This window comes from Macaca fascicularis, chromosome 14 (assembly GCF_037993035.2).
Source record: "Macaca fascicularis isolate 582-1 chromosome 14, T2T-MFA8v1.1".
Taxonomy (NCBI): domain Eukaryota; kingdom Metazoa; phylum Chordata; class Mammalia; order Primates; family Cercopithecidae; genus Macaca; species Macaca fascicularis.
Window position 1 is genome coordinate 19,128,110 of NC_088388.1, and position 18,993 is coordinate 19,147,102.

At 50.0% G+C, this 18,993-nt stretch overlaps 1 protein-coding gene across 2 annotated transcripts; it reads right to left on the reverse strand.

Moving 5' to 3' along the window:
* Positions 1 to 13,857: 13,857 nt before the first annotated feature.
* Positions 13,858 to 18,725, reverse strand: ZNF408 (zinc finger protein 408). 2 transcript variants are annotated; one of them, XM_074013765.1, is made up of 6 exons: positions 18,656 to 18,725; positions 18,079 to 18,356; positions 17,516 to 17,612; positions 16,977 to 17,038; positions 16,489 to 16,748; positions 13,858 to 15,414 (listed from the first exon to the last, which is right to left on the reverse strand). In XM_074013765.1, exons 4-6 carry the CDS (start codon positions 17,009 to 17,011, stop codon positions 13,907 to 13,909), a joined length of 1,803 nt encoding a protein of 600 aa, XP_073869866.1. In that variant the 5' UTR covers positions 17,012 to 17,038; positions 17,516 to 17,612; positions 18,079 to 18,356; positions 18,656 to 18,725; the 3' UTR covers positions 13,858 to 13,906. The 2 variants fall into 2 exon arrangements, with proteins under 2 accessions (XP_073869866.1, XP_005578081.3); XM_005578024.4 differs by lacking the exon at positions 17,516 to 17,612.
* Between the last annotated feature and the right edge of the window lie 268 nt (positions 18,726 to 18,993).

Sequence of the window (18,993 nt, forward strand, 5' to 3'; positions counted from 1 at the left end):
ATACACAGATATCAAAAATAGAGACAAAGATAAAAGGTGTGGCCTGATGGAAGTTGCCCCTCGCCTTGGGATGCACCAGGGATAGGAACAGCCAACATTTGCCCAAGCCTCTCAGCCACTGGAGGAGGGGCCCATTTCTCCTCCTTCCTGTCTGGGGTGCCTGGAGGTGTGTTTGTGTGTGGCAGCTGCCTGGGAGGAGGAGTCAGGTCCAGGGGCTCTTGGGCCTTTGGTCTATCTTCTGTCATCTCCCAGGACCTGCACCTGTCCTGGAATAGGGGCTACTCCAAATCCCTGGGTCTCCACTGCATGGCCCTCCTTCTCCCTGGCTGCCTGCCCCAGGCCAGGCCTAGCGAGGCTTCTGGTCCTACCCTGCCTTCCACCCAGCCCTATTCCTGTCCCTCCCCTGCCTTCCACCCAGCCCTACTCCTGTCCCTCCCCCATTTCCTGTTTGTGATACCCAAAGCAAATATTAGTCCTGGGTCTAAGTAGGGCAGAGGGACAAAGAGCAGGAACATGGGGAGGCACAAGTTCTCGCCTCGCCTCAACTGTCCTTTGGGCCCAGCTGTTTGGGGTCTAGACCAGGTCATGTGTGGGAACAGGGAGTTTTGGCAGAAAAACTGGGGACCAAGACTCCCACAAACACCTTAATTCCTGAGAGGCCCATTTCTTATATATTTTCATATATATATTTTTAGGCCAGGCACAGCGGCTCACACCTGTAATCCCAGCACTTTGGGAGGCCAACAAGGCAGGATCGCTGTGGCCAGGAGTTTGAGACCAGCCTGGGCAACAAAGCAAGACACTTATCTCTACCAAAAAAAAATTAAAAATTAGCTGGGAATGGTGGTGCATGCCTGAAGTCTAAGCTACTGGGAGGCTGAGGCAGGAGGATCACTTGAGCCCAGGAGTTCCAGGCTGCAATGAGCTATGATTGTACCACTGCACTCTAGCCTGGGTAACAGAGTAAGACCCTGTTTCTTTTACTTTTTTTTTTTTTTTTTTTTTTGAGATGGAGTCTGGCTCTGTCACCCAGGCTGGAGTGCAGTGGAACAATCTTGGCTCACTGCAACTTCCATCTCCCTTGTTCAAGTGATTCTCCTACCTCAGCCTCCCAAGTAGCTGGGATTACAGGCATGTGCCACCACACCTGGCTAATTTTTGTATTTTTAGTAGAGATGGGGTTTCACCACGTTGATCAGGATGGTCTCAAACTCCCGACCTCAGGTGATCTGCCCACCTACACCTTGGCCTCCCAAAGTGCTGGGATTACAGGCGTGAGCCACCATGCCTGGCCTCAATGAGACCCTGTTTCTAAAAAAATAAATTAAAATAAAACAAAATAGAATAAATAAAATTAAATTAAATACAAATATATATTTTGAGTTTTTGTTGTTGTTGTTTCGTTTTGTTTTTTTAGAGACGGAGTCTCGCTCTGCCGCCCAGGCTGGAGTGCAATAGCGAGATCTCAGCTCACTGCAACCTCCACCTCCTGGGTTCAAGCGATTCTCCTGCCTCAGCCCCCCGAATAGCTGGGACTACAGGCACCCGCCATCATGCCCGGCTAATTTTTGTAGTTTTGTAGAGACAGAGTTTCACCACGTTGCCCAGGCTGGTCTTGAACTCCTAACCTCAGGTGATCTGCCCACTTCAGCCTCCCAAAGTGCTGGGATTACAGGCATGAGCCACTGCGACCTACCTGTTGGTTTTTTTGTTTTGTTTTGTTTTTTGGGTTTTTTTTTTGAGATGGAGTCTCTGTCACCCAGAAAGGAGTGCAGTGGCACGATCTCGGCTCACTGCAATCTCTGCCTCCTGCGTACAAGCGATTCTCCTGCCTTAGCCTCCCAAGTAGCTGGGATTATAAGCATGTACCACCCACGCCCAGCTAATTTTGTATTTTTAGTAGAGATGGGGTTCCACCATGTTGGTCAGGCTGGTCTCGAACTGCTGACCTCAGGTAATCCACCTGCCTCGGCCTCCCAAAGTGCTGGGATTACAAGCATGAGCCACTGCCCCTCCTCTTTGCAGACTTTTACTCACAGTTGCAGGCCTGCTGAGCATGACATTCTTATACCCAGAAATGGCTATCTTAGTCCGGGCTGCTATAAAATTACTGTAGGCCGGGTGCAGTGGCTCATGTCTCTACTCCCAATACTTTGGGAGGCCAAGGCGGGCCGATCACAAGGTCAGGAGTTCGGGACCAGCCTAGCCAACGTGGTGAAAACCTGTCTCTACTAAAAACACATAAATTAGCTAGGCGTGGTGGCACGAGCCTGTAATCCCAGCTACTCGGGAGACTGGGACAAAACAATTGCTTGAACCAGGGAGGCAGAGGTTGCAGTGAGCCAAGAGTGTGCCAATGCACTCCAGCCTAGGTGAAAGAGCAAGACTTCATCTCAAAAAAAAAAAAAAAAAAAAAAAAAAAAATTACAGTAAACTGGGTGGTTTAAAGAATAGACATCTACAAGGGGTCTTCAACAAGTTCATGGAAAATACGTATTATGAAAAACCATGCATAGATTTAAAAAAATTTTTGTGCACCAAAATAAACTCATAATAACTTGCTATAACATGAGTGAACAGGATGTAGTTTGAGGCACTAAGAAGGATAAGACATCAGTTTGAAGCAAGCCCTTATCAGAGCTAAAGGAATTCTGCTAAAATTGAAGTAAGAACAAACAACAAATTTATGGTGAAGCTTGGGTGGAAGAATGGTGAAATCACTGATGCTTTATGAAAAGTTTATGGAGACAATGTCCCAAAGAAATGAGCAGCTTACAAATGGACAACATTTTAAGAAGGGACAAGGCAGGCCGGGCGCGGTGGCTCATGCCTGTAATCCCACCACTTCGGGAGGCCAAGGCAGGTGGATCACTTGAGGACAAGAGTTCAAGACCGACCTGGCCAACATGGAGACACCTCGTCTCTACTAAAAATACAAAAATTAGCTGGGCATGGTGGTGTGTGCCTATAATCTCAGCAATTTGGGAGGCTGAGACAGGAGAATTGCTTGAACCCAGGAGGCGGAGGCTGCAGTGAGCTGAGATAATGCCACTGCACTCCAGCCTGGGTGACAGAGCAAGACTCTGACTCCAAAAAAAAAAAAAGACATTTTTTTGACAAACAAAAACACTTAAATATAGGTTAGGTGTTTAGTGTACCACCATGGGTGCAGGACCACAATGGACTCAGCACATGCTTAATCTTCAGGGTCTGATACGAGCCCCCAGCCTTCAGGAACCAACTGTTCATTCTTCTTGGAACTCTGCAGGTCCTAGTTGGTACCATGCAGCCGAGTTCGGCATTCCTGCCTTTCAGCACAAACACGTGCCTGCACACTTAAAGCAGATATATATATATATATGTGTGTGTGTGTGTGTGTGTATATATATCTCCGCCTCCCGGGTTCAAGCAGTTCTCCTGTTTCAGCCACCCAAATAGCTGGGATTACAGGTGTGCGCCACCAAACCCAGTTAATTTTTGTAATTTTAGTAGAGACAGCGTTTTACCATGCTGGCCAGGCTGGTCTCAAACTCTTGACTTCAGGTGATCTGCCCGCCTTGGCCCCTCAAAGTGCTGGGATTACAAGCATGAGCCACCACACCCGGCCTTAAAGCAGAGGTTCTTTCCCTCTAGGAGCAAGGCCATAACAAAGCAGGGGGCGGGGGATGCATTCCTGCCCAACAAGTTGGCATCAGACAAAATCATGGGTAAAGACCAATGCTAAGTTGTAAAGCAAATCTCTATAACCACTGAAAACAGTAAAATTATGTTCCAAGACATAGTGTTAGAGAATTTCAGGGCTCAAAGAAAGACCAGATATTATTTATTTATTATTAGTATTATTTAGAGACGGAGTTTCTCTCTGTCGCCCAGGCTGGAATGCAGTGGCGTGATCTCGGCTCACTGGAAGCTCCGCCTCCTGGGTTCATGCCATTCTCCTGCCTCAGCCTTCTAAGTAGGTGGGTCTACAGGCGCTCGCCGCCACGCCCAGCTAATTTTTTTGTATTTTTAGTAGAGACGGGGTTTCACTGTGTTAGCCAGAATGGAGAAGGACCAGATATATTAAATCCAGCCATTTCCAAGCCTAGGGTTGTGTGCACGTTCTACAGGGTGGCCTTGTCTTTCTGCAAATATTTTGTTAAAACCTCAAAAATTGTGATTTTGCCTTATTAAGACAAAAATGAATTTTTTTTCCCTTTCGGCTGAAATTTTTTCTCTTTAGGTAGTTAATAATCTTATGTTTTTCTGAATCTGATCAGCAGTTTTCAATTTTTTATTTCTTATTTCTTATTTTTTTTTTTTTTTTGCCCTTCTGTAGATAGTGACTTAAGTAGTTTTCTATTTTGACTAGAAAATGTGAGTAAGTCGGCCGGGCACAGTGACTCACGCCTGTAATCCCAGCACTTTGAGAGGCCGAGGTGAGCAGAACGCTTGAGGTCAGGAGTTTGAAATCAGCCTGGCCAACATGGTGAAATTCTGTCTCTACTAAAAATACAAAAAAATTAGCCGGGCCTGGTGGGCACCTATAATCCCAGCTACTCAGGAGGCTGAGGCAGAAGAATCACTTGAACCCGGGAGGTGGAGGCTGCAGTGAGCTGAAATCGTGCCACCGCACTCCAGCTTGGAGGACAAAAGGAGACTCTATTGCAAAAAAAAAAAAAAAGTATAAGTCAATTTCTATTTAGTAAAAATCTTTTAAAATATGGGATCCATAAGAGAAAAAAAGAAGTTAGCAAACGGTTCCATGACAGAGCCAAGATTGGGAACCATTGATTTCATCCAACTGCCCCACGTCTCTATGTGGTCATGGAGAATTGACCACATAGAGACCATTCTGGATGGTCATACAGAATTGGTGGTAGAGCTAGGATGGAAACCCAGACTCCCACTTCAGACCAACACTTTCGCCTCTCATAACCCTTGTGCCCTGACATTCTGGTAGAGAACAGCCTCCCTGGGCCATAAAGTGACCCAGAGAACCCGCACCTACAGTGCAGAACCACTATGTGGGTGAGGCTGGCCTGGCCCAACAACTATACCTAAGGACACATGTTAAGTCCCTTAATTTTGCTTTAGGAGGACTGATGACAATACTGTTAAGTAAAATTTAGTAATTTGTTTTTTAATTTTTATTTTACTTTACTTTGAGATAGGGTGTCACTCTGTTGCCCAGGCTGGAGTACATACAGCAGGCTAGAGTGCAGTGGTGTGATCATAGCTCACTGCAGCCTTGAACTCCTGGCTCAAGTAATCCTCCCACCTCAGCCTCCTGAGTAGCGGGACTACAGGCACATGCCACCATGCCAAGCCTGTTTATAAAATTTGTTTATTTATTTATTGAGATGGAGTCTCGCTCTGTCTCCCACAGCAATGGCATGATCTTGGCTCACTGCAACCTCCGCCTCCTGGGTTCAAGCAGTTCTCCTGCCTCAGCTTCCCCAGTAACTGGGATTACAAGCATGCACCACCTCTCCTGGCTAATTTTTGTAATTTTAGTAGAGACAGGGTTTCGCCTTATTGCCCGGGCTGGTCTCAAACTGCTGAGCTCAAAGTGATCCACCTGCCTTGGCCTCCCAAAGTGTTAGAATTACAGGCATGAGCCACTGCGCCTGGCCTAATTTTATATTTTTAGAGACAGGGTCATGCTCTGTTGCCAGGCTGCAGAGCAGTGATGCAATCATAGCTTACTACAACCTTGAACTCCTGGGCTCAAGCAATCCTCCTGACTCAGACTCCCTAGTAGCCGGGACTACAGGCATGCACCACCATGCCTGGCTAATTTTTTTTTTTTTTTTTTTTTATAGAAACACAGTCTCACTATGTTGGCCAGGCTGGTCTGGAACTCCTGGCTTCTAGTGATTCCCCTACCTTGTTCTCCAAAAGTGCTGGGATTACAGGGACTAGGCCTACAATTTAGTAATTGCTCACCATGTGCCAGGTAGGCAGGACTTATGAGGTAGGTACTATACTTATCCCCATTTTATGGATGAGGAAACTGAGGCACAGGGAAGCGAAGTGACTTGTCCAAGTTGATGCAGCTAGTCAAGGTCAGAGCCCCAACCCACTCCTGAACACATCTAGAGATGGAGCTCTTTATGATCTGTGATGCCTTGCAATCTCCAAAGGTCTCTGAACAGTACCCACTTTTTTTTTTTTTTTTTGAGACAGAGTTTGGCTCTGTCGCCCAGGCTGGAGTGCAGTGGCGGGATCTTGGCTCACTGCAAGCTCCACCTCTCCCGGGTTCACGCCATTCTCCTGCCTCAGCCTCCCGAGTAGCTGGGACTACAGGTGCTCGCCACCGCACCTGGCCAATTTTTTGTATTTTTAGTAGAGATGGGGTTTCACCGTGTTAGCCAGGATGGTCTCGATCTCCTGACCTCGTGATCCACCTGCCTCAGCCTCCCAAAGTGCTGGGATTACAGATGTGAGTCACTGCGCCCGGCCAAACAGTATCCACATTTTATTCTAAGATTTCTTTCTTGCACTACTAAAGTTGCAAATCAGGACAGAAGAGCCTCAATGGCCCTCACTTTCTGATTTTGGGTTCAGCAGCTAAAGACACTGCATGGGCCGGGCGCGGTGGCTCAAGCCTGTAATCCCAGCACTTTGGGAGGCCGAGACGGGCGGATCACGAGGTCAGGAGATCGAGACCATCCTGGCTAACCCAGTGAAACCCCGTCTCTACTAAAAAATACAAAAAAACTAGCCAGGCGAGGTGGCGGGACCCTGTAGTCTTAGCTACTCGGGAGGCTGAGGCAGGAGAATGGCATAAACCCGGGAGGCGGAGCTTGCAGTGAGCTGAGATCTGGCCACTGCACTCCAGCCTGGGCAACAGAGCGAGACTCCGTCTCAAAAAAAAAAAAAAAAAAAAAAAAAAAGACACTGCATGGATTGACTTGCACCTGTGGAAAGGCTCCAGCAACATCTTATTAGTGTCTTTGCCCTATAGCAAGGAGAAGCATCCAAATTCAGTATACACATCAAATCATTTTAAATGACCTATCAGGAGTGAAGGAGAGGAGAGGTGTGGAATAAAGGGACTTTCAACATTATAATTAATAAAAATTATACGTGGTCAGGCCCAGTGGCTCACGTCTGTTATCCTAGCACTTTGGGAGGGCAAGGCGGGCAGAGCACCTGAGCTCAGGAGTTCGAGACCATCCTGGGCAACATGGTGAAACCCTGTCTCCACTAAAATATAAAAAATTAGCCAGGCATGATGGGGCATGCCTGTAGTCACAGCTACGTGGGAGGCTGAGGCACGAGAATCCCTTGAACCCGGGAGGCAGAGGTTGCAGTAAGACAAGATCACGCCACTGCACTCCATCCTGGGTAACAGAGTGAGGCGTCTCAAAAATAATAGTAATAAATAAATAGGCCAGGCACAGTGGCTCACGCCTGTAATCCTAACACTTTGGGAGGCTGAGGCAGGTGGATCACTTGAGGACAGAAGTTCAAAACCAGCCTGGCCAACATAGTGAAACCCCTAAAACAGTTAGGGTGTGGTAGCTCACGCCTGTAATCCCAGCACTTTGGGAGGCCAATGCGGGTGGATCACCTGAGGTCAGGAGTTCGAGACCAGCCTGGTAACATGGTTAAAACCTGTCTCTACTAAAAATACAAAAACTAGCTGGGCATCATGGCAGGTACCTGTTATCTCAGCTACTCAGGAGGTTGAGGCAGGAGAATTGCTTGAACCCAGGAGGCAGAGGTTGCAGTGAGCTGAGACAGTGCCACTGCACTCTAGCCTGGGCGGTACAGCAAGACTCCATCTCAAAAAAAAAAAAAAAATCCATCTCAAAAAATAAATAAAATGAAAAGTATATTGAAATCAGAGGGAAATATATATATATAGAGAGAGAGAGAGAAAGAGAGAGAGAGAGAGAGAGAGAGAGAGTCTTGTTGTGTTGCCCAGGCTAGAACGCAGTTGTATAATCATAGCTCACTGTAGCCTTGAACTCCTGAAAATATTTTCTCAGTGAAAAAAAATATTCCAGTGATTAGTCTTTCCAAGAATGGTCTGCCTTTTATTTGAGCTGGAAGAGCACTAAATTAGGAGTCAAAAGGCCGGAATTCTGTCCTGGTTCTGCTACTGAATGGTCTTCTGACCCTGGCAGGTGACTTGTGTCGCGGCCTCTGTTTTCTCATGGGTAACTTAACATGAGGAGCTTGGGAGATGCTAGGTAACGCCCATTCTCACTTGAGCCATGTGTGTTGCCAGAGCAGAGACTCCCGAATCACCTGCCTTCCAATCCGTTGGCTTTATTCTGACCCTGCTCCATATACCGTGTACCAGGGATGGCTTTAATGGAGGAAAAATTCTCCATCTGTGTGGGGGATGTGGAAAGGGAGTGTGGGCATCTCAGCTGTTGGCCTGGGGGTGCTGTGGGGTGTTGACAGGCCTCCCCGACAGTACAAAGCATCCCCACTTCCTGCACAGTTCAATTTCAAGCAAGGAGCGTGTCCCCAGGATGCCTAAAACACTAGGTAGACACTGCTGAGCGGTCCCCTGAGTTGAAGTGGGCCTGCCTGAGTCAGGAGCTGGAAAAGAAGTGGAGCAGGCTCCAAGTCACAGGGTAGGCTGACTCAGAACTAATCTTAGCAGCTGTTTCTCAGGCTTTGGACAGTGTGGCCTTTCTCTTCACAGATCACCACGATTTCCTGCTGTCCTCCCGCCCCTTGGACAATTTTAGGCTGATGCTTTGCCAAGAAGTTATTCAGATTGGGCAGGCAACTGGGTTAATGTCAGTGGCAAACCAGGAAGCATGGGGCTGCTGGTGACATCGTGGCCAAGTGCCACAAAGCCAGAAAACCACCTGCATTAGAATCCTGGCTTTTGGCCAGGCGTGGTGGCTCACACCTGTAATCCCAGCACTTTGGGGGGCTGAGGCAGGTGGATCACTTGAGGTCAGGGGTTTTAGACCAGGCTGGCCAACATGGCAAAACTCCATCTCTACTAAAACTACAAAAAATAGCTGGGCATGTTGGCACACACCTGTAATCCCAGCTACTCGGGAGGCTGAGGCAGGAGAATCGCTTGAACCTGGGAGGAGAAGGTAGAGTTAGCAGACATCGCACCACTGCAGTTCAGGCTGGGCGACAGAGTGAGATTCTGTCTCAAAAAAAAAAAAAAAAAAAAAAAAAAAAAAAATCCTGGCTTTGCTTCACTGATGGTGTGATCTTGGCGTCCTCTCCGAGCCTTAGTTTCTTTTCTTTTTCTTTTCTTTTTTTTTTTTTTGAGACGGAATTTCGCTCTTTTTGTGCAGGCTGGAGTACAGTGGCACGATCTTGCCTCGCCGCAACCTCCACCTCCCAGGTTCAAGCAATTCTCCTACCTCAGTCTCCCAAGTAGCTGGGATTTCAGGTGTGCGCCACCACGCCTGGCTAATTTTGTAGTTTTAGTAGAGACGGGGTTTCTCTATGTTGGTCAGGCTGCTCTCGAACTCCCGACCTCAGGTGATCCGCCTGCCTCAGCCTCCCAAAGTGCTGGGATTACAAGCGTGAGCTACCGTGTCCCTCTGCCTTAGTTTCTTTATCTTTAAGACAGGGACCACAATTACTATTTTGCAGGACAGTAGAGGCATAAAACAAGCAAGTCTATTTTTTCCGTCTCTCTTGCCTCCCGCCCCTCCTCAAGGCAATCCCATCTGGCTTCCCCTGGCTCTCCCTCAGCTTGCCAGGACTTCCATAAACTTCAACTCTCCCAATAGCAGTGAACATTGCTGACCACATCCCCTTTGTTGAAACTTTCCCATCAGCTTCAATGGCAAGCACTTTGTAGGTTTTTCTCTTTCGCTGGGTGATTTTTAGTGTCCCCTGATAGGCCTATCTCCTGTCACTGAACCTGAAGCGCTAGCCCACCCTGGCCTTGGTCTTCCTCCCTGCTCTCTGTATTGAAGGAAACCAAAATATTTCACCCCAAAATATACTTCTTTGATATATTTCAAGATGGCTATTCAGGACGGCTGGAAATACAAGAATAGCTGAAAAACTGTCTTGTGTGGGGGAGATTGGCATCTGCAGAGAAAACTGAAGGGAGCTGGGCATGGTAATCCCAGCACTTTGGGAGGCTGAGGCAGGCAGATCACTTGAGATCAGGAGTTGAAGAACATCCTGGCCAATATGGTGACACCCTGTCTCTACTAAAAATGCAAAAAATTAGCCGGGCATGGTGGTGGGCGCCTGTAGTCCCAGCTGCTCGGGAGGCTGAGGCAGGAGAATGGCATGAACCCAGAAGGCAGAGCTTTCCGTAAGCTGAGACTGTGGTACTGCACTCCAGCCTGGGCGACAAAGAGAGACTCCATCTCAAAAAACAAACAAACAAACAAAAAAACATTGCATTGATGCAGCCAGGCTTTCTCTGAGCCCTCCCTTGTCCAGATCTACAAAAGATTAACTGAGAGTCTGAGTCTGACACCTTTAAGATGGAACTTTTTTTTTTTTTCTCGCTCTGTCACCGAGGCTGGAGTGCAGTGCTGGGATTACAGGCATGAGCCACTGCACCCAGTCTTTTTTATTTTTATTTATTTATTTATTTATTTATTTTTATTTATTTATTTTTTTGAGACGGAGTCTCGCTCTGTAGCCCAGGCTGGAGTGCAGTGGCCGGATCTCAGCTCACTGCAAGCTCTGCCTCCCGGGTTCATGCCATTCTCCGGCCTCAGCCTCCCGAGTAGCTGGGACTATAGGCGCCCGCCACCTCGGCCGGCTAGTTTTTTGTATTTCTTAGTAGAGACGGGGTTTCACCGTGTTAGCCAGGATGGTCTCGATCTCCTGACCTCGTGATCCGCCCATCTAGGCCTCCCAAAGTGCTGGGATTACAGGCTTGAGCCACCGCACCCGGCCTATTTATTTATTTTTGAGACGGAGTCTTGCTCTGTTGCCCAGGCTGTAGTGCAGTGGCGCGATCTCGGCTCACTGCAAGCTCTGCCTCCCAGGTTCACGCCATTCTCCTGCCTCAGCCTCCCCAGTAGCTGGGACTACAGGTGCCCACCACCACACCCGGCTAATTTTTTGTATTTTTAGTAGAGACGGGGTTTCACCGTGTTAGCCAGGATGGTCTCGATCTCCTGACCTCATGATCCGCCTGCCTCGGCCTCCCAAAGTGCTGGGATTACAGGCATGAGCCACCGTGCCCAGTCTTTTTTTTTTTTTTTTTTTTTTGAGAAAGAGTCTCACTCTGTTGCCCAGGCTGGAGGGCAATGGTGTGATCTTGGCTCACTACAGCCTCCACCTCCTGGATTCAAGTGATTCTCATGCCTCAGCCTCCCGAGTAGCTGGGATCACAGGCACGTACCAACACACCCAGCTAATTTTTGTATCTTTAATAGAGCCAGGGTTTCGCTATGTTGGCCAGGCTGGTCTCCAACTCCTGAGCTCAAGCAATCCTGCTGCCTTGGCCTCCCAAAGTGCTGGAATCACAGGTGTGAGCCACCATGCCCAGCCAAGTCTGACACCTTTAAAGGTCTGACAGAAATATTTATCATCCATTCTCTCTGAGGGCTGCTGCATGTGAGGTTTCATTTACATCCCAAGAACCCCTTTGCTGACCTCCTTTGGGATGAGTTCAAACTCAGAACTCATAAACCCAAATCATAATTGTCCCGGGTCCCACCTTTACCTACTTTAGAAATGTTGAGGCTGGGCGCTGTGGCTCATGCCTGTAATCCTAGCACTGTGGGAGGCCAAGGAGGGTGGATCACCTGAAGTCAGGAGTTCGAGACTAGCCTGGCCAGCATGGCGAAACCCCGTCTCAACTAAAAATACAAAAATTAGCTGGGCATGATGACAGGCACCTATAATCCCAGCTACTAAGGAAGCTGAAGTAGGAGAATTGCTTGAACCTGGGGGACTGAGGTTGCAGTGAGCCGAGACCACACCACTTCACTCTAGCCTAGGAGACAAAGGAAAACTCCATCTCAAAACAAAATTAAAAAAACAAATCTTGAGTCAGACCTCCCTCTTTTCCACTGTCTTTGAATTGGGTCGCTTGTGCCTCCTGGAGCACATACCCACCAACAGCCCTAACCCAGCCTCTGCGGCGCCTCTCTGACCTCATTTCCTTCCACACTCTTGTCTTGGTCTCCCAGTTCCTGCTGTCTACACTGGGCTTGTCCTCACTGTGCCCTGCTCAGAATCCAGCTCCTCCCCGACATCCTCCTCTCCATTATTCAGGCCTCTGCTTAAGCCTTGCTCTTAGAGGCCTTTGATGACCACCTTCTGTAAATCCCACTCCCATTCTTTGTCACCCCGGCTCCAGTGCAGTGGCTTGATCACAGCTCACTGCAGCCTCGACCTCCTGGGCTCAGGCAATCCTCCACCATGAGCTTCCTGAGTACCTGGGACCACAAGGGCGGGTCACCACTCCTGGCTATGTTGCCCAGGCTGGTCTTGAACTCCTGGGCTCAAGTGATCCTCCCACCTTGGCCTCCCAGAGTGCTGGGATTACAGACATGAGCCACGGTGCCCGGCCACCCTGCATTACTTTTAATACGCTTAACACTTTTACTGCCATCTGACATGCATTTGTCATTTTCTATGCTAGAAGGTGAGCTAATGTGAACACAGAAACAGTCACTGCTACATCCCTAACAACTAGCATTCAGGAAGCACTCAGTAAATATATGCTGGGTGGATGATTCCATTTCTCTGTGTTTCCATAGCTACCACCCCTTTCCCAGGCACCCTGCAGACTCCTAATTGACTTTGCCACAATTTCATTTTGCTTTCCAATCCATTTCCTAGTTGTCTTTTCAAACACAATTTTGATCCTGTTATTCCCGTTCAAAACCCTTCAAAGTACTCCTCAATGTCCTGAAAATAAAGTCCAAACTCCTGAGCCATGATCCTATGTGATCTGGCCCTCCTCCCTCTCCCTGTCTTTCCCCGCCCAGCCATGTTGGTCCCAGTAGTTCAGACCTACCAGTCTCTCACCACCTCCCCTCCCACCTCCGCATCCATTGAGCCACAGCTGAAACATGGGGCAGGAGAGTGCAGCAGTGAAGAGCCTGACGCCAGTGCGAGGTTTTGTGGGCTGGGATCTGAACACACTTGTAGCACCGTGATCTTGGGCGGGATACTTAGAGCTCTTTGTTCTTCAGTTTCCTGATCTGTAGGAAAAAAACCACTACTCCTACCTCACAGGGTTGTTACGAGGATTATATAAAGCACTAGCCCACAGTAAGGGCTGAACATTCTTCTTGGGGACATCTTCCCTGGCACCCTAGACCACATTAAATTGCCCCATTAAACAAGTTCACAGTACCCAGCTATGCCCCTTTAAACTTTCATCCAGTGATTTCTGCCTCCCTGCCCCCAGCAGGGGTGATCAGTAAAAGGTACTGCCTGTCATGTCTATAGCTGTGCCCCAGTGCCTAGCACAGTGCAGGTCACAGTCAATGCAAAACACACGTCCTTCCCTGAACAGGGCTGCCTTTAGAGCAGGCAGGCACACAGAGGGGCACGGATCTGGCTCTAGTCACCTCCTAAGGTGTTCAGTCTTAACAGCCATTCAATTTGCTTCCAAATTGAAGTGCCTGTCCCTCAAGGAGCTCCATGGGTGTGACCATCCCAGCGCTAAGCACCCAGGCAGCAGTAGCGCTGCCAACGACCACTGCCTCACTGGGTGCCTGCAGCAGTGCTTAATCAATAAGCACCCTGTGGCGCTCCTAGGGAAGGAGGCGGAACAAGCTCTACCGGATGTCAACACGAAGACCTCTGTGTTCAGAAGAGTCTGACCTAGCAGGCTTAGAACTCGATTTGGTGGTTCTTAAGCGGGAAGGGAAGTCCTTGATCTCTCATAGTAGACTCTAATCCCTACTAGGCAACCCCAAGAAAGAAGATGCAGACACGCAGCAGTGAGAAAGCACAGGTCTTTATGGAACCGTGTCAGGAAAAGGTAAAGCTGTCAGGTGCCCATCTCCACCTCCACCACCTCTGCCCAGGCGCCAAGGCCCACGTCCTTATGGATTAGCACCAGGCTGGGGGCGGCACCCGGCTCCTCTGGCACCATGAAGCACTTCTCCTGGCTCTCTGAAATGGTGACCTCAACAACATCCCTGGCAGGGGAGACTTCCTCCTCTCTGTGTGTGTCCAGCAGCTGTGGCTCAGCCTGCAGGAGCACCATGGTGGGCTCAGAAGCAGCAGAAGGCACAGAGGGTAGGCTGCAGGGCGCCTCGGGCCGGTGACTGAGCTGGTGCCGCCTGAGGCTCTGCGGGAGGGTATAGCCCATGCCACAGGTGGGGCAGCGGTAGGGCTTGTCCTCCAAGTGAGATTTGAGGTGGCGCCGCAGCTTGGTGGCCAGCGTGTAAGCACGGCCACACTGGGGACAGGGAAAGGGCCTCTCTCCAGAGTGCAGGCGCTCGTGAGCTCGGAGCGTGTGTGGGTCTCGGAGGGCCTTGCCACACACGGGGCACAAGTGGGCCTCCCCGGTGTGGGAGATGAGATGGCGCCGCAGTTCAGGCAGCTGGGGGAAGGCATCGGCACAGTGCGGGCAGCGATAAGGACGCTCTCCGGTGTGGAGCCGCAAATGCCCACGCAGGTTGCCCCGCTGACGGAACGCCCGGCCACAGTGCGGGCACAGGAAGGGCTTTTCTCCTGTGTGGAGCCTCATATGGTTCCGCAGGGAGCCCTGGTTGGCCAGGGGTCGCCCACACACAGGGCATGGGCAAGGGGCAGGGGCGGTTGGCACCTGGTGGGTCTTGCGATGCAGCCGCAGGGAGGGCCGGCGCGCAAAGGCCTTGCCACACTGGTCACAAGTAAAGGGCCGGGCACCTGAATGTACCACCTGGTGCTCTTTAAGGTCTCGCTGGGTGCCATAGGCCTTGTCGCATTGCGGGCAGGGGAAGGGCCGCACCCCACGGTGGCCCAGCACATGGGCTTTGAAGCTCTCCTCTGAGCTATAGCTCTTGCCACACTCAGTGCAAAGAAAGGGCTTGTGGCCTGTGTGCACGAATGCGTGCTTCTTTAGGTGGCACAGCTGCAGGAATGCCTTGCCACACTCTCCACACCGGTACCGTCGCCCCTGCTTTGGGGAGCTTCCTGCTGGGCCAGGAGGGCTCCGTGAGAGAGTAGGGAAGCCAGGCTGCTGGGCTCCAGGCTCTGGGGCCTTTGCTCTGGGTGGGCACTGATCATTGGGGCTGTGTAACTTCTTGACCAGGTAGCCACGCAGCTGGGTGCCCCTGGCAGATGAGAAACTGGCTCCACTGCCATCTGGGTCCTGCTGGGTAGCCGAGTTGCTCTGAAGTTCAGGTGGCATCTGTGCCTGGGGCGGGTATTCCTCATCCACGTTGCCATCCTGAAGCAATGGGCCAAGTGGCTGGCTATCCTTGGAAAGTTGGTCCTGGGTTGGGAACTTAAGTCCAGGGCTCACCATACTCTCTGCTTGGATGCCAGGGGGTGAGTGGGAACCAGGATCTGAAGGCAAGGATGGGGTGCTGGGGTTAGGGAGCTTCAATCCCGGTGGTGTTACCAGGGAATTACAGGAACAGATGTTTCTCCCACCCAGTCCCTAAGCTTTAGAGGGAGCAATGATGCCAATCTCTTCCCTGGAGCATGGGGTGCACACTCCATACATCTTCCTGTCCAGCCTTAGGCGCCTTTTGGAGATGCACTCCTGAGAGCCATGGGGTCCCGGCTATCTGGATAATCGCTAGAATAAGGCCATCCCAGATGAAGGATCCCCTTGTTCGCCCCCTGGAGACACATATTTAGAATGTGATTCAAGACCCCCTTCCAGCCAGCCATGGTGGCTCACACCTGTAATCCTAGCACTTTGGGAGGCCGAGACAGGCAGACCACTTGAGGCCATGAGTTCGAGACCAGCCTGGCCAACATGGTGAAACCCCATCTCTACTACAAATACAAAAAAAAATGAGCTGAGGCTGAGGCAGGAGAATCGCTTAAACCTGGGAGGTGGAGGTTGCAGCGAGCTGAGACCATGCCATTGCACTCCAGCCTGGGTGACAGAGTGAGACTCCATCTAAAAAAAAAAACACACACACAAAAAAACCCCTTCCCACCTTAGCTCATCTGTGACATAAAAGAACCCCCACACCAGAGAGAAGAAACATAGGAGGCTGGAAACCCTGTACATACAAAGCTTACTCTCTTCCTTACTATTCCAGGAAGCTCTTAAGAAGGTAAAAGTTGCAAATATCTATATTGTTATTCCAAAGAACAGACCTGTTGCTCTTCAACAGAAAGCACTGAATGACAATTTATAGTCCGAGACTGTCCCTTGCCTGAAAATTCTAACCTTGCTGTATCTACCAACCCTAAGCTACTCAGTCACAATTCTTACCCAATAGTAATCAAGCCCCACCCTCCTATCCCATGTTGAAACATCCACCTTCAAACAGATTTTGAAAAGCTGCTAAGACTCTATAGTGTCCTTCCTTACCGCAATGAGCCATAAACTCTGCTTTGTCTTATCAACAGGTTGTTTTGGTGGGGAAATTGCTGGGGAACCAGCATTTATTTGACACATACCTGTGCAAGGTTCTGCTGCATCCTCCCCGTGGGAGGCCACTTCCTGCTGAACAGCAGACCCCACTTCTGTCACCACTTCTACAGCTGCCTCTTTGTCCAGCCTGGGATGGGTGAGACTCGGGCCCTCAGAGGAAGGCCAGGGCCACAGCAGCAGTTCAAAGCCTGGCAGCACCAGCTGGTACACTTGCAGATGGAGCCTCTCGCTGATCCGCACTGGGGCCACATTTCCCTCACTCTCCAGTCTGCCCCGCTGCACCAAGCTGCAACGCAAAGTAACAGCCAGCTATGAGATGCTCACTATTCAAGTGGTCTTCCCTGAAAGCCCCACTCCCCAGGCAGTCTGGGTCCTAAAGGACGCCACGCCTTTGGAACATTCACTGCAAAAGAGCACTGAATAGGGAATGGCAGTCAGTGTCCGGTTCCATCCCAAGCCACAACAGAAAGCCTCAAAGGAACGAATATTCATGACACACTCTCCTCTGACTTACCCAGTCCAGCCAGAACTCTGCTCACAGGCACACATGTCTCCCCATGGACCTAATGACAGGTTCTGAAATAAACCAACAAAAGTCCTTCTCAAATGTGTTCGAGGGGGTCGGGTAGGAAAAAAAAAAAAAAAAAAAACCAACTAGATGAAACTTTCCTGGGACAAATTTAAGATGAAACTCCTGGAAGGTTACAAGCCTCTGGTTCTCCTCTAACAAGAGAGTGCTGTCTGATTCTTCATTCAGTAAGGACCAAAAAGTCTGTCTCCTCACTTCCCTCCCAAGAGTATGGAGAATTACTAAATTGAACACATTACTGTCTTCCAGTGAGTACTAAGCATAAAAAGTAATAAGGAACACCAGCTTTTTAAAATGGTATTTATTGGGCCAGACGCGGTGGCTAACACCTGTAATCTCAGCACTTCGGGAGGCCCAGGCAGGCAGATTACTTGAGGCCAGGAGTTTGAGACCAGAATGACCAACATGGTGAAACCCTGTCTGTACTAAAAATACAAAAATTAGCTGGGTGTGGTGGTGCACACCTGTAATCCCAGCTAGTCAGGAGGCTGCGGCATGAGAATCACTTGAACTGGGAGGTGGAGGTTGCAGTAAGGTGAGATCGTGCCACTGCACTCCAGCCTGGGTGACAAAGCAAGACTGTCTTAGAAAAAAGAAAAATAAAATAAACAAAATAAAATGGTACTTATCGTGCAGTAAAACCTTTTATCTTCACTATTTCATCAGCGCCTCCATATAATCCCAAGAGCGCTATTGCTTTGTTTCATAGATGAATTAAATGCGGCACGTAATTTAACCAACTAGGTGACAAGGTTGGAATTTGATCCCATGCTTTCTTAATTCCAAAAACCTTAATTCTTGACCTTCCTCACTGCTGACACTATAAGATTCCAATTTAAACAACTTTTCGAACCTCCATTCTTTAACTACTGCTGCTAAGAGGAGGAGGCAGTCCTGAAGAGAAGGGATAAGACCACCTCCTACCTCTTGAAATACTCTCTTTCTTCAAATTGAAAAGCTGTCTAGAAATGTCCAAACCTCCCCTACATTTTCAAGGGCGGAGAGAAGCCGCTCTATCCTTCAATACCTCCTCCTGCCGTGGCTTTACTCCCTCGCCCTTCTCCTTGGAGACAGACTCCTCTTCCAGCGGCCCCCACAGCAGGCCGGGCTGTAGGGGCTCCCCGACACACCAGACCCCCAAGCGCTGTTCCTTGGCGAGTGAGGGGCCAAGAGCCAAGCCCCGGGGGAGGCTCTTTAAAGCGAGGATGGCTCGGGTCGGCCCGGGTGGGACGTCTTTGAGGCCCTGCGTACAGCCTTCTCCAGAGGGGTTCCATCCTAAGTCCAGGCCCAGGCGCGGCTCGGGGGCTGCAGGGAGAAGAGAAGACGGTGAGGGAGCCGCCCAAGAAGGTGTGAGGTGGGGAAAGGTGTGGGAGGAAACCGCAGGTCCAGCTGGGCCTGCGGAGCCCGAGGAACAGGTGAGGGCTCTAAGGGGGGCCCTGAAAGGTTTGAGGAGGCTCAAGGGTTCTTCAGAAGCCCCCAGCGACTCTGAGGACACTGGAGGATCCTGGGATCGGGAGGAGAGGAGACTGAGCAGAAAGCTGACCAAAGAGCGTCAGATCCATCTGGGCCAAGGTTGAGGGTCGCGGACATCGCAGATCGCTTACCCAGTTGCAGCGCGTTCTTCCCCTCCAAGAGCTGCTCCTCCGCCTCCTCCATTCCGGGTCAGAAAGCCTCCCTACGCCGGAAGTGAGCGTCCTCTTCTCAGCTCCTCCAGGAAACAGTAACGGACTTTCAAATATTTTTCTCAGGAAAGAAGCCTCAGAGTTGGACCTCATTGGTGCACAAGACTGGGAGTTTGGGAGTACTGGGGAGGCAGAACTCTGTCCGAGAGCAATGAGAACCTAGGATTCCGGAGGTGCACCAGGCATTCGAGTAGCTGGGAAAGCGGAACTGTTGTTCCAGCCACCTCTTTTTGGGAGTGACGAGTCGGAGAGTTATGCTG